We start from the raw sequence: 16,297 nt of genomic DNA on the forward strand, positions 1-16,297 counted from the left end.
AATACCGTGACCTGTTGTGTAGTAAACACTGACCACTACACTAATACCGTGACCGGTTGTGTAGTTAACACTGACCACTAGACTAATACCGTGACCGATTGTTTAATTAACAATGTCACTAGACTAATACCGTGACCGGTTGTGTAGTTAACACTGACCACTAGACTAATACAGTGACCGATTGTGTAGTTAACACTGTCACTAGACTAATACCGTGACCGGTTGTGTAGTAAACACTGACTACTAGACTAATACCGTGACCGGTTGTGTAGTAAACACTGACCACTAGACTAATACTGTGACTGGTTGTGTGGTTAACACTGTCACTAGACTAATACTGTGATTGGTTGTGTAGTTAACACTGACCACTAGACTAATACCGTGACCTGTTGTGTAGTTAACACTGACCACTAGACTAATACCGTGACCTGTTGTGTAGTAAACACTGACCACTAGACTAATACAGTGACCGGTTGTGTAGTTAACACTGGTTACTAGACTAATACCGTGACCGGTTGTGTAATAAACACTGACCACTAGACTAATACCGTGACCGGTTGTGTAGTTAACACTGTCACTAGACTAATACCGTGACCGGTTGTGTAGTTAACACTGGTTACTAGACTAATACCGTGACCGGTTGTGTAATAAACACTGACCACTAGACTAATACCGTGACCGGTTGTGTAGTTAACACTGACCACTAGACTAATAAGATGACCGGTTGTGTAGTTAACACTGGTCACTAGACTAATACCGTAGATGCCATTTCCTTAAAATACAAGTACTACATGTATAGTCACACGCTGTGTGAACAGGAAAACACAGATACTAAGATCAATTCAACATAATTGATGTATAAGCCTATGAAAATATACATCGGAGTCGAACAACAGGGGCTTTGGAATTAAACACTTTAGACCCCCCTCCTTCCCTCAAAAACACAAATCCGCCAGTGACCTCCCATCTACCAAATTCCAGGATTGAGTTTGTTTACTTGAATATATTTACTAGTACCATTGGAATACAAAAACGACAAATTGTCAACAAACCTGTTAAATGACAAGCTTAGATGGGGCGTTGTTTTAGCGCTATGTGAGAGAAGTTAGGCTGGGATTGTGTAATGTTGGAACCCCCCGAAACACATTATATTGACCTTAAATAATAATTCAAGAGGTACGAAGTCCAGGGAGAACAAAAAGCTTGAACAAATATGTACACGTGTAGAGTATTTTATTTCTTCCATGTCAGATACCTGATTTTGACATGTAACAAAAATATTAGATACTGATTCTAAGAATAACAAACATAAACAATGACAATAAGCAATACACACACGTACACATAATTATAATCAATGACTGAGAGTCATACAGAGTGACGACAAACATACAACTACTCAACAACATTTCGACAATAATTCATAAGGTTTAACGTACTTTTGCTAACGACACTGTATATTTTTAGAAAGCGTCGAATATTGATTATGTTAAAACACTTTCTTATTATACACAGACAAATGGAAACTTAACGAGAGAGAATTAATTAAACAGTATCACATGTCTGTACAGAAACATTAGTAACCTATCGGGTTTTATACTCAGTAAATCTACTAACAAAGTAACACCTCTCTACAATTCTATCAGGGACTATACATAGTGTCTTCTGACATGTTTCTTTATCTCACACATTTCCCCCTTGTACTCAGTAACATCATTTCTCTACAAGTCTATCAGGGACTATACAGAGTGTCTTCTGACATGTTTCTTTATCTCTTGTACTCAGTAACAACATCTCTCTACAATTCGATCAGGGACTACACAGAGTGTCTTCTGACATGTTTCTTTATCTCACACATCTCTCTCTTGTACTCAGTAACATCTCTCTACAATTCTATCAGGGACTATACAGAGTGTCTTCTGACATGTTTCTTTATCTCACACATTTTCCCCTTGTACTCAGTAACATCATTTCTCTACAAGTCTATCAGGGACTATACAGAGTGTCTTCTGACATGTTTCTTTATCTCTTGTACTCAGTAACAACATCTCTCTACAATTCGATCAGGGACTACACAGAGTGTCTTCTGACATGTTTCTTTATCTCACACATCTCTCTCTTGTACTCAGTAACATCTCTCTACAATTCTATCAGGGACTATACAGAGTGTCTTCTGACATATGTTTCTTTATCTCACACATCGCTATATTGTACTCTGGCACTTTGTACTCTCTGTCATGCCAACCTTCACTGTACTTACACAGCAGTCGACTCATCCTCTCTAGAACAGACACATCCTCCCTATCTAACACAGATTCATACTCTATACCTCGTCCTGACATTGATATCCGCCCCTACCCCTGGCGGGATCATCACCTTCTTTGTTATATAATCAAAATATCCCTCATTAATCAGTGTACATACAACAGAAATTTAACACTTGACTTACTACCATTGCACTTATGATACAACCGTATCGACTGTTTTACATCTAGACCAACACACAACAGATGTCTTAGTACATCACAGTTTCCCTCACTAAAATCTCCGTATTCATCCTTTATATTCATACACCACACTGATCTGTCTGTAACCACCACATCACCCCTAATGTCTCTTTTAACTCCAACATGTCTGATGTACACCAGACAGTTACAGTCCCTAAAACGTTCTATATCCCCACTTGAACCGTGAGCAAACGATGGACGCACGGTGAGCGAACCATAAACACACGCAGAGCGATCACTGAATGCAATATTTGGTGATCGCTCATTGCACGGTGAACGCTAAGCGTACACGGTGAACGCAAAATGGTCTATTAGGAATATATAGAATTTCCCCTTGGTTGTTTTTATGTTATATTCAGGTAGGGGTAGGGGATGAAAGGTGAGATAACAAACAGTGATTAATTTCATTCATATATATATATATATATATATATATATATATATATATATATATATATATATATACTTGCCTAGATGGTCGAGCGGTCTAGCGCGCTGGTTACATGCTGCTAGGAGATTTGGTTCCGCAGGTCGTGAGTTCAACCCTGGGTAGGGGCGGAAGTGGGTATCCAAATAAAGTGAAATTTCCTGTGCTTTATATATATATAACAAACAGTGATCAATTTCATATATATATACTTGCCTAGATGGCTGAACGGTCTAGCGCGCTGGATATATATATATATATATATATATATATATATGAATTGGAGGTGCATGTTCTACATGTTTGTTTTGAATACAGGTGTATGTTCAGTTTAAGCAAACATATAGTGACAGTTCGGTTCAACATTGAGCGGACATTTAGTGCAGGCGAACATATAGTGCAGGCGGACATATAGGGGCTCACTATACGTAGAAAACAAATAATGTGACCATGAATAAAATTTAGAATGTGCAATATTTGTATATTTTTGATGCGGTTAAAATTGGTTATTGTACTGAACTACACGTATATTATATGTGGGACAGACATTATGTACGAGAAAAATTCCATCTTTATATTCGAGACGTTTCAAATTTTGGAAAAGGAGTATATACATTTTTAACAACGTCTTTCATAAATATAGGCGTTAAATAACCAGAAAGAACTGTCAAATCAATTTGACTTTCGGGCACGAATGTCTATCGAAATGTAGCATCAAGCTTTTTCTTAAAGTAAGAGGGGGTGTCAAAAATTGAGTTTTCTAGCTAAAATGTTTGTCAAGTGAGACAAGATAATAAATTGTGCTTTTATCCAAACTTGAAAATGCTTAATTGATAATTCGGGGGTGAGGGTGGGTTGAGGTATTTATTGACTGAAACTGACTCAATTGTGAACATGTTGAAGAGCTCTTCTTCGCCTCACCTTCACCAGCTCTTCCACCACACTCACATGTCCTCCCTCGCATGCAGCTATCAGTGGTGTATTCATTACATTATCCAGTAGATTGACATCAGCCCCTGCCTTCACCAGCTCCTCCACCACACTCACATGTCCTAACTCACATGCAACTGTCAGTGGTGTATTCCCGTCATTATTCTGTAGATTGATATCAGCCCCAGCCTTCAGCAGCTCCACCACCAAACTCAGATGTCCTAACTCACATGCAGCTGTCAGTGGTGTATCCTCGTCATTCTTCTGTAGATTGACATCAGTCCCCACCTTCACCAGCTCCCCCACCACACTCGCTTTTCTTCCTTTAATTGCAGCTGTTAGTGGTGTATTCCCGCATTTATCTTGTAGATTGATATCAGCTCCAGCCTTCAGCAGCTCCACCACCACACTCAGATGTCCTAACTCACATGCAGCTGTCAGTGGTGTATCCCCGTCATTATTCTGTAGATTGACATCAGCCCCCACCTTCACCAGCTCCCCCACCACACTCGTTTTTCTTCCTTTAATTGCAGCTGTTAGTGGTGTATTCCCGCATTTATCTTGTAGATTGATATCAGCTCCAGCCTTCAGCAGCTCCACCACCACACTCAGATGTCCTAACTCACATGCAGCTGTCAGTGGTGTATCCCCGTCATTATTCTGTAGATTGACATCAGCCCCCACCTTCACCAGCTCCCCCACCACACTCGCTTTTCTTCCTTTAATTGCAGCTGTTAGTGGTGTATTCCCGCATTTATCTTGTAGATTGATATCAGCCCCCGCCTTCACCAGCTCCTCCACCATACTCACATGTCCTCTCCAACTTGCAACTGTTAGCGGTGTATTTCCGTATACAGCCTGTAGATTGACATCAGCCCCCGCCTTCACCAGCTCCTCCACCACACTCGCATGTCCTGCCTTACTTGCACCTGTGAGTGGTGTATCCGCGGGATTATCCTGTAGATTGACATCAGCCCCAACTTCACCAGCTCCTGTATCACACTCACATGTCCTGCCATACTTGCAGCTGTCAGTGGTCTGTCCCCGTAATCAACCTGTAGATTAACATCAGCCCCTGCCTTCACCAGCTTCTGTATCACACTCACATGCCCTCTTCCACTTGCAGCTGTCAGTGGTGTGCTCCAATCAAAATCATATATATATAGATCAGCCCCCGCCTTCACCAGCATATCCACCATACTCACATGTCCTTCGCCACATGCAACTATCAGTGGTGTAAACCCCCACTTATTCTGTATATTGACATCAGCCCCCGCCTTCACCAGCTTCTCCACCACACTCACATGTCCTCCTTCACATGCAGCTATCAGTGGTGTAACCCCCCAAGTCCAACTAGACTCTAGATTGACATCAGCCACCGCCTTCACCAGCTCCTCCACCACACTCACATGTCCTAACTCACATGCAGCACTAAGAGGTGTATCGATAGGCCAGGCCCTTTCTTCACTGATGTGATCTATCCCATCGATTGCTTTCTTACAGACAGGAAGTAGAAGTCTGACTGACTGTACATCACCACGATAACAACTCAACAGAAGTAATCTACACTTTTCTTTTAACCTATTGTTTTCATTTTCCTGTTTAATACATGTTTCTATCCCAGATTTAGACTGATGTGGAGAATTTCCTGTTATCTCAAATAATTCACATATTTCATTGTGTAGTCCAGTCTGTTGAACTATGTACTCTATTATATGATAGTGTCCATAGTAAATCACCCAGCTGATCACTCTCACATTGTATGCGTATTCATTCCATAATAGTTCCCCCTTATGTCGTTTCTTCCTCCGATCCAACAGCACTGCCTGTTTCCAATGCTCACTCAGCTTCCTGCTCGCCTTACTCTCATCGCTCTCATTCTCCACACACTCTCGTGTATCCTCTATCTTATCGATCTCTCCCAGATTGGACAGAAATAAGGATTTTAATTCTGTGTATGGCTTTGTCTCTAACACATAAATAAAAGCCTGACACACCTGAGGGTGTTTTAAAACCTGATTCCTGAAAACATCATACAGCTTCATGTTCTGTATGTCTCTGTACAACCTCTCTGCTAACAGTGGGTACTGGTCCACATCTAACCTTATACACAGATCAAACGATTCCTCTCTCTCATCGTTTTCACCATCGCTCTCCTTCCCTTTTTCTGGTTCACTTTTCTGTGGTTTGACATAATTAGCAATATAACTACTACTCATATGCAATAACATTTTGTCCGGAAACTGTTTGCCGTACTGATAAGCACATATTTCAAACATGGAGTCATATATAAATGTGTATTGTGCACCACACTGTTTTGTGTATGTCCCCTCCATTGCCGACAAGGCTTTCACAAACTTGAATGCATCAGTTTGGTTTTCTAATTCACAATCTTCCAAAACATCACTTTTCATATTCATGAAATGTTCATTTTTTCTATCTTTTAAAATGTCTTTAGAGATGCTATTTTCATTTAGCATACACAAAATAAGTGTTGCATAATTCAGTTTGTTATGTCTCTGCATATCATCAAGTTCATCAATGATACATTGGACTGGATTCAGGAAAAACGTTGGACCAAGAGCTTTCAATTTTATTTCCTTTGAAAATAATTTACAGAGAAGGGGAAACATGTGAGATGTTGATGTCAGCAATTCAAGCGATATTAGATCTTCCTTTAAACCATATTTCTTGAGAATCTGTTTTTTGTCTTCGTCATCTAATGCATTGTCAGAACTGTGTAACTTAATCACATTCTCATCTTTAGTAACGAATACTTTGTAAGGTAGTGTCTCATTGTACACAGCCTCTCTACATGTCATAAAAGTTCGAGACTTATCCATGCAAGGCTGTGTTATTTTCTTTTCATAATTAGTTAACACATCTAAATTAGTTTTTTGGAGGCTAAAGACACCCACCACATCATCAATAACAAAAACCTGCGGATTCTTTGTGTCACAGTATTGCTTTAGCTCTCTGATTTCATCAATTGGTACAACCTGATAACCTTCTTCCTGGAGCTTGATGGCGATGTGATGAGCTGTGGCCGACTTCCCGGACCCAGGTACACCGACAAATGCTACGTATGGTTGGTTTCTCACTTTCTGCATCACTGACGGGAAGTTGTGGGTTTCATAGTAAAGCTTATCTTCCTCTCTCCATCTCTGAACCTCAATATCGTATTGCTCTGAAATTAGAAATTAACGAAACAGCTGAATAAATGATGTTTCATTTTATAATACGCTTGATGTGTAAAAGTGAATTACTTTAATGTAAACAACACATTTACCATCACACAAACAATCATACATTGATCACCTCCTTTCGTAGACAACGAGAAGATCACTGGATCAGGACCCTAGGCACTGCATTTCCATATGGATGCAATGATAATGTATATGATGTGGGAAATTTCACTAGACCACAAGGAAATAACGTTAATGTGATGGGACTCTCCAAATACCCAAAGACGAAAACGCAGTCACGGACATCGTTCATATAAAAGACCAAGTATAAATGATGTCACGTTTGATTCACTTTTGCCTCACGTCAACAGACAATTGGGTCCACATCATATTCGTACACAACTTTACTCTATTCCATTGAGTGTTTTACATACGTTATTTGAAGAAGCTATGGCTAGTCTATACTTGGATTTTTCAACACCTGAATATAGACTGAACTCTATGATTATGGATGTTGCCTACCACAGGCTCAATAAACCAGCACGGACCATGGATGATATTCCTTCCAAATCATGTCGTCAGTTCCTTAAGCTCAAATTTACAAAGAAAGGAATAGATGCCGTCAACATAAGCAACATTCTTCGTCATAAAAGGGTTCAGTCGTGTATTCCTACTTATTTCAAGTTCAAGTCTACACCCTGTATTTCCCACAGCTATACTTCTACTATTGCATCCAAACTTTTTAATTATAAGTGTTACGATCTTGATATTTATTAATTTTACATGTTACTATCGACATGGTTTGTCATCCCGAGTTTCCTCCATTGGTTGGGAACGTAGAGATAATAAAGTTTTTCATATCAAAGATTGACACATTAACAGGCACTTCCCATTAACGTATTATTGAAAATAACATACTAATTATGTTATTCCGACATTATGAAGCGTCGAATGATCCTCCAACTGACATAATCCCAATTCCCGCGGATCTCGCATTGTTTTGACTATAGCGAGATCGCTTAGCACAATAAACTTCCGGTGCAGATCTATTGCGGGAAAGGGGGAGCGGATCGTACGTCATTTCTCTAGTAACGAAATACGATATAAACAGCGGTCGGCTGTTCATCAGCAGCTTTTCGCTCAAGGCCTCAACTGACGATAACAGAGAAAAAAAAATGGAAATCCAAAGCAGATTGGTAATTAATTTATCCCAATTAATATTTTAGTATTGGGAACTGATGCCTGTTAAAATTTATTTATTAGTTTAACTACGGAAAATATATTAGGGTATTCCCATATTGGGGAAGAATTTTATATGGGATATTAAAATCCCATTCTTATTGATTTATGGGAATTATCTACTTTTATAAATTATTACCGCTTAGTAATCCATCTTTGACAATTTATTAAATAAAAGTTTATATAAAATTTATGAAGTATTGTTACTTGTATTTCTATCTGATATACAGACTTGGGAGACCCACAAGTTACAATCACTGAATTTACCATAAAAAGTGTGAAACGTAACATTGGTGTCAGAAGTGGGATTGATTTATTTTTGAATCCCATACTCTGGTTAGATAGAAAACAAATACAATAAATTCAAATTCAAAAGATAATTTATTATATCCAATAAAAACATTTTTTTATTTCATAAAGAAAGATGTCTAGAGAAAACAGCAATTTAGAAGATTCTGGAGAGGTAGTATTTAATCCCAGATCATATATGGGATCTCCTAATTTATCCAAAGATTATCATGTACTATCTTCTCCCAAACAGGCATCAGCAACCCATCAATCTGAAAATATAAATGAACAATTATTAGATGCATTGCAAAACATGAGCAAAGAATTTTTATGCATGAAACAAGATGTTGGGAAACAAATCAGTGAAGTGATGCAAGAATCCCAAAGATTACAATCAGAAATTGACAAACTCAAACATAAAGATGAACCAAACACCCAATCAATGAACGGGTATGGGGGATCTGACAGATATCCGACAATGGGCATGTCCCATGGAATGGGAGACGATATGTTCGGTCCCATAACAAACCATAGGGATTTAGAATTTAGAGATAGAAATGAAAACACTTGTACAGCTAGGCTAGCTCATGCAGCCTCTGTACCCAGAAATTCAGTTGGCATCAAACCCCAAACTTTTGACGGGAGTGATGACTTTGACGAATATTTAACGCAATTTAATATTCTTGCTAAACTTCATAACTGGGATCACCAGACGAAATCACTTTGTCTAGCAAGTAGTTTGAATGGTGGGGCTAGGGCAGTTTTGACTGAATTGAATGAATCCCAACGTTATGATTTCCATTCATTGGTTAGGGCACTGAATACACGATATGGGTCGATAGAACGATCAGAAATGTATCGAGCCCAATTGAAGGGGTTAGTAAAGGGACATAATGAATCACTTCCCGAACTTTCCCAATCAATAAAGAAATTGACACGAAGGGCATATCCAACAGCAGACCCGGCAGTAACTGACACATTAGCATTATATTATTTTATAGATGCTCTGACAGATTCTGATATGCGCCTGCGTTTGCGGGAAATGAGACCAAGAAATATAAATGAAGCTGAGATACTAGCAATCAGATTCGAAACCCACAAACTAGCTGACGCCCAAAGGGCTCATTCAATTAACAATATAAAAGTTAGCCCAGAACAAGATATTGTTGGGGCTATCAAGAAAGCTATAGGGGATGATTTGCAAGCCCTTACAAAAGAGATAAAAAAATTTGTAAAGATAAATCAGGGACAACGAACCCAACTCAATAATCCCTCAAATCAACCTCCCTTTATGGGAAATAAACCCAATCACAAATGGGGTAACAATGACAACCGTTAAAGACAAAACTTCACCCACCATCAGAATCCAACAAACTACCACACGTCGGGGTCGGGGGTCGGAAGTCGACAGAGATATGGGTTAGACTCCAAGCAACATCATTAGATAATAAAGTAGACATATGCAAAGGAGTTAGTTCAGTCAAACTCAATGGAAAAATTGAAAATGAAATTAAATCCTCAATGAAGGATGATTCAAATGAAATCAGAATAAATGACATTATGAAAGTAGGGAGTGATGGAATCTATGTAGTTGGGAAAATAGAAAATAAAATGATACCCATGTTAGTGGATACTGGGGCTAGTGTGACAGTACTCAGCTCTAGTGTTGCCAAAAATTTGGGTAAAGATAAACTGACACCATCTTCTATCAACCTGACATCTGCGAATGGGCAAAATATTTTGGTTCAAGGGGAAATCCCCTTATGTATAAGCTTGGGAAATGTTACTGTTACCCACAATGTGTTGGTGGCAGATATCCGTAATGATTGTATATTAGGGATAGATTTTATGGCAACAAATACATGTGACATATTGCTTAAGAAAAAGAAATTGAAAATTAAGGGTACAGAGATCCCTTGTTTTAATAGAGAAGAAATGAAAATCCCAGTTAGTAAAGTTACAATTTCTGAGGATATAGAAATACCTCCAAATAATGAATTAGTAGCATCTGGGAAAGTGGAAAACCCATTATTTCTTGGGGAAATTGCTATTGTAGAGCCTACTACAAAATTTGTGGAGAAGCATGAAGTGCTTATTCCCAAAACTTTGGTTAAGGTTAATACCGAGGAAAATATCCCTATACGGTACACCAATTTGAATGATCAAAGTATAAAAATCTATAAAGGGACTGTTGTTGCCAATATTGAGAAAGTAGAGGAAATGTATGAATCATGTACACATTCCATCAATTCCCTTAACACCAACATCCAAAATGAAACCCATTTGCCAAAGCATTTAGAGCAAATTGTGGAAAAACTTCCAGATTACTTGGATTCAAAACAAAAAGGAAAATTCATAGCCTTACTTAAGGAATTTCAAAATAATTTTTCTAAAGATTCCTCCGACATGGGTTTGACTGAACTAATGGAACACACTATTAATACGGGAAATGCTAAACCCATAAAGGAACACCCTAGACAAATACCTCTCGCTAAATTTGAAGAAGCACAAAAAGAAATCAATGATATGCTGGATAAAAAGATAATTGAGTCATCTGACAGTCCATGGAGTTCTCCCATAGTCCATGTTATGAAAAAGGATGGGACAATCCGGTTCTGTATAGATTATAGAAAACTTAACGACATAACAGTTAAAGACAGTTATCCTATTCCCAGAATAGACACAACTTTAGATGCTTTATCTGGGTCAAAATGGTTTTCTACAGTTGACTTAAAAAGTGGGTACTGGCAGGTAAAAATGTCGTCAGAGGATAAACCCAAAACTGCATTTTCAATCCCTGGGGGTGGTCATTGGCAATTTTTAAACATGCCGTTTGGGCTATGCAATGCCGGTGCCACATTTGAAAGACTCATGGAAAAAGTTTTATCTAACTTATCATGGAAAATTTGTTTGGTGTATCTAAATGACATTATTATTCTTTCAAAAACTTTTGAAGAGCACATTGACAATCTTAGACAAGTGTTCACCAAACTTCAAGAAGCTAACTTGAAAATGAGTCCAAAGAAATGTACATTTTTACAAAAGGAAGTTTCGTTCCTTGGGCATATTGTAAATGAACATGGGATATCAACTGACCCATCAAAAATTGAAGCAGTGGAAAATTGGCCTATTCCCAAAAATGTTAGGGATGTAAGAAGTTTCCTCGGACTTTGTTCCTATTACAGGAAATTTGTACACAAATTTGCAGATATTGCCAGACCTTTGCATAAATTGACAGAATTCCGACAAAAATTCTTATGGGAACCCAATTGTCAAGAAGCATTTGACAAACTTAAGAGAGCTCTTGTTAGCTCCAATATTTTAGCATTTCCAAAGGATGAAGGTTTGTTCATCCTGGATACGGACCCTCTAATACAGGTTTAGGAGCGGTCCTTTCCCAAGAACAAGAAGGGGTTGTTAAGGTCATAAGCTATTTTAGCAAAACATTTAGTTCAACTGAGAGGCACTATTGTGTAACCAGAAGAGAACTATTAGCAATTGTGAAATCAGTTAAACATTTCCATCATTATTTATATGGAAAACATTTCAAAGTCAGAAATGATCATGGGTCATTGACATGGTTATTAAACTTTAAAAACCCAGAAGGTCAGCTGGCACGGTGGTTCGAATCACTGTCCTCCTATGACTTTCAAATCGAACATCGAGCAGGTCGATCACACAACAATGCGGATGCCCTATCCCGTAGACCTTGTGTCGACCAGAATTGCAAACATTACATAAGAGCTGAGACAAAATATGGATCAGAAAATACTGACAGAATTAGTGATAAACAGGTTAGAGCCAAACCTGAATCATGCCAAGTGGTTACCCGCTCTGGGAATCAAAACGACGCTTTGCCATCTACGTCTCAAAGCTCTACAAAACAAGTATCATTTAAAGATAACAATTTGAAAGAAATACAAGAAAATGACCTTGATATTAAGAAGGTCATAGAGTCGGTAAAATCCCAGAATAAACCTTTATGGGAAAATATATCAAATTTGAGTGAAGCTTGCAAATATTATTGGGTTAGGTTTGATTCCCTCATATGACAAAATGACATCGTGTACCATAAATGGGAACATATAACCCCAAAACTGCAGGTGGTCCTTCCTGATTCATTTGCTAGAGAAGTTTTGTTAGAAATCCACAGTGGAATTATTGGGGGACATTTAGGTTACAAAAAGACATTGTCAAAGGCCAGAGACAAATATTTTTGGTATAAAATGTCTTTCGATGTCAGAAATTACTGCAAAACGTGTGACATTTGTGCTTCACGGAAATCTCCGAATAAGTTGCCTAAAGCTCCATTACAAATTTATAATGTGGGGGTACCAATGGAACGTTGGGCACTAGATATATTGGGACCACTTCCCATCACCCACAAGAAAAATTCCTACTTGTTAGTTATTGGGGACTATTTCACAAAATGGATTGATGCAATCCCTATGAAAAACAAAAAGGCTACGACAATATCCCAAAAATTACTGCAACATATAATTCCTATATTTGGTGTACCAATGCAGTTGCACTCTGATCAAGGTCAGATGTTCGAGTCCATCATATTCAAAGAACTGTGTAAACTACTAGGGATAGAGAAGACTCGAACAACACCCTACAGACCCCAATCTGACGGGATGATTGAAAGGGCTAATCGTACAATTGAAAATATGTTGTCAGCTTTTGTTGACAAAAATCAGAAAAATTGGGATGAATTAATACCTTTCCTTATGTTAGCATACAGATCCTCAGTTCACGAATCGACTGGGGTAAGCCCAAATGAAATGGTCTTGGGTCGACAAGTTGCACTCCCTATTGATCTTGTACTGGGGAGAACTAACCCTGAAAAAGGCAACACTTCAGAATATATACAAAATTTATCAGATAAAATAAATGTAATACACAACTTTGCAAGGGAAAATATTAAATTAAATTCCCAAAGCATGATAAGAGAGTATAATGCAAAAATCCAGCATAATCCCTATAAAATAGGAGATGCAGTATGGGTATACTATCCTAACCAAAACCTGGGTTTAGAACGAAAACTATCCAGACATTGGGCAGGACCATTCAGAATCAAAGATAAAATAAATGATGTCCTTTACAAAATTCAGAAACACCTTAGACATAAAGGGGAAGTAATCCACCATAATAGGTTGCAAATCTACAATGGGGAAAATATTCCCAAGTGGTTTCAAGCATAAAAATTCGACAAAGTATATATATACGTCAAATACAGTATATATATAGAAAATTTTAATTGACATGATTATATTGTTGTAATATCATTACATATTGAATGTATCTATGACATAGTTCAAAATGAACTCACGACAAATATTTACATGTACCTCTACAGGTCCAACGTTTTAAATGCCTACTATGTAATGGAAGAGAATTTACAAACCAGATACATGCTGAACGCCATCTCACTGCCACGTATTCGGGATTTGGTTATCACTGTAACATCTGCCAATATATGCTCGGTCGCAAAGATCAGAAACATGGATGTACTGGATACCATCTCAAGATACTAAAGAAATCCAATATGAAGTATGGTGATGAGGAGAAGAAGGAGTTCGCTGATTTCCAAAGAAAGAGATCGAGCTTGGTTGGATCGTTCATGAAGGAAGTCACTCCAAATTTTCATGCAGCTCCTGGAGCCAAGAGAGCTTTGTACACTGAGCCAATTGGACCTAAAAAGAAACAAAAAATGAAGCAACCAACAAGTAAGGGAGATAACAGTGGAAAAGACAGAGCGTCTGAACAAAAAGAACAACCTAAACCTTCAGAATTACCTGCTCCAAAATCGAAAGTGACATCCAACCCAACAAATCCAGCTCCCACTACAGCAAAGAAAATCTATAAGTCTAAGTCTATTCTCTCTTCCATTTCCTCATCAAGCTCCAGCTCATCAGGTTCTTCTTCAACATCCAGCCACTCATCAATCAAAGAAACACAGATACAACAGCAAGATAAGCCACAGGTCAACATCAAGATGTTTTGTCCATACATGCTCCAGAAGAGGATACGTATGAAATTAAGGCAGCAATACAGGTGCCTTCATATGTGCCCTCAAACCATATGGATGTGAAACTGAATGTCCTGAAGGAACAGCACTCGAGTCGGGTGATTCTAAACATTGGTGGAAGAAAGTTTGAAACCAGCAAACTGACTTTGTCTAGTGACCCATCATCCATTTTATCTTCCATGGTCCACCCAAATTCATCATTCAAACCAAATGACAACACATATTTCATCGATCGAAATCCACGTTACTTTGACTTTATACTGGATTATTTACGTTCACCTGAGGCATTTCCACGTGTACTACCGACGGATTTAAACATTTTGCGACAGATTTATGTTGAGGCTAAGTATTTTGAACTCTCCGGGTTAGTAATGGCTGTGGAAAAGAAGAGTCAATCCCAGGAAGGTCTGTGGGAAGAAAAGTGAACAGTAGACAGTGGTAAAATGTGCAAGAAAATGAACTAGCAGAGACAAGTTAATAACGATTTGAATATTATATTTATATTTGTTGTTATCTAAATGTAATACTTATTGTTATTATTGTTATAAGATAATATGTTGACAATGTTTTGTTACAGTATATCTGTATTGTAAATATTTTAAAATGATTAACATGACAAAATAATTGAAAATATATTTACCTTTGACATCACTTGCTTCCTTTCCTTTCAATGGATTGACAAAGTTCCCATTCGAGGACGAATGCCTATTAGGAAGGGGGCAGTGTTACGATCTTGATATTTATTAATTTTACATGTTACTATCGACATGGTTTGTCATCCCGAGTTTCCTCCATTGGTTGGGAACGTAGAGATAATAAAGTTTTTCATATCAAAGATTGACACATTAACAGGCACTTCCCATTAACGTATTATTGAAAATAACATACTAATTATGTTATTCCGACATTATGAAGCATCGAATGATCCTCCAACTGACATAATCCCAATTCCCGCGGATCTCGCATTGTTTTGACTATAGCGAGATCGCTTAGCACAATAAACTTCCGGTGCAGATCTATTGCGGGAAAGGGGAGCGGATCGTATGTCATTTCTCTAGTAACGAAATACGATATAAACAGCGGTCGGCTGTTCATCAGCAGCTTTTCGCTCAAGGCCTCAACTGACGAGGACAGAGAAAAAAATTGGAAATCCAAAGCAGATTGGTAATTAATTTATCCCAATTAATATTTTAGTATTGGGAACTGATGCCTGTTAAAATTTATTTATTAGTTTAACTACAGAAAATATATTAGGGTATTCCCACATTAGGGAAGAATTTTATATGGGATATTAAAATCCCATTCTTATTGATTTATGGGAATTATCTACTTTTATAAATTATTACCGCTTAGTAATCCATCTTTGACAATTTATTAAATAAAAGTTTATATAAAATTTATTAAGTATTCTTACTTGTATTTCTATCTGATATACAGACTTGGGAGACCCACAAGTTACAATCACTGAATTTACCATAAAAAGTGTGAAACGTAACATTCTTTAGAAGATTTTAAATGTATTTGTATGTAATACTTTGCTCCCCTATTGTGGCACCACCCTACCCCGGGGTATGTGATGTCAACAAACTTGAATCTGCATGAAGCTTTCATGTAAATGTAAATTTCTCTGGCCCAATGCTTCTTGAAAAGATTTCTAAAGATTTTCTCTATACATTGGTATGTAAAACTT

At 37.9% G+C, this 16,297-nt stretch overlaps 2 protein-coding genes and 1 long non-coding RNA gene across 3 annotated transcripts in view; all 3 read right to left on the reverse strand.

The window, feature by feature from the left end:
- Positions 1–3,232: 3,232 nt before the first annotated feature.
- Positions 3,233–4,725, reverse strand: LOC130053338 (ankyrin repeat domain-containing protein 50-like). Its single transcript, XM_056160444.1, has one exon. The coding sequence runs from the start codon at positions 4,666–4,668 to the stop codon at positions 3,817–3,819; it is 852 nt and encodes a 283-aa protein (XP_056016419.1). The 5' UTR covers positions 4,669–4,725; the 3' UTR covers positions 3,233–3,816.
- A 1-nt stretch (position 4,726) lies between these two features.
- LOC125653969 (uncharacterized) overlaps positions 4,727–16,297 on the reverse strand; it is a 110,206-nt gene continuing 98,635 nt past the window's right edge. Inside the window, exon 7 of the mRNA XM_056160858.1 lies at positions 4,727–7,051. Coding sequence (XP_056016833.1) covers positions 4,749–7,051 — 2,303 coding nt within the window. The 3' untranslated portion in view covers positions 4,727–4,748. The remainder of the gene's footprint in view (positions 7,052–16,297) is intronic.
- On the reverse strand, positions 8,719–15,575 carry LOC130053340 (uncharacterized). The gene is made up of 6 exons (XR_008801903.1): positions 15,248–15,575; positions 14,375–15,014; positions 13,984–14,272; positions 13,299–13,418; positions 12,384–12,452; positions 8,719–8,848 (listed from the first exon to the last, which is right to left on the reverse strand). It is a non-coding gene; the product is annotated as an uncharacterized LOC130053340 (long non-coding RNA).

Source organism: Ostrea edulis, chromosome 3 (assembly GCF_947568905.1).
Source record: "Ostrea edulis chromosome 3, xbOstEdul1.1, whole genome shotgun sequence".
Classification (NCBI taxonomy): Eukaryota; Metazoa; Mollusca; class Bivalvia; order Ostreida; family Ostreidae; genus Ostrea; species Ostrea edulis.

Coding starts and splice junctions, on each gene's coding strand:
- LOC130053338 (XM_056160444.1), bottom strand. CDS start 4,668: ATGGTGGAGGAGCTGGTGAAGGCGGGGGCTGATATCAATCTACAAGAT.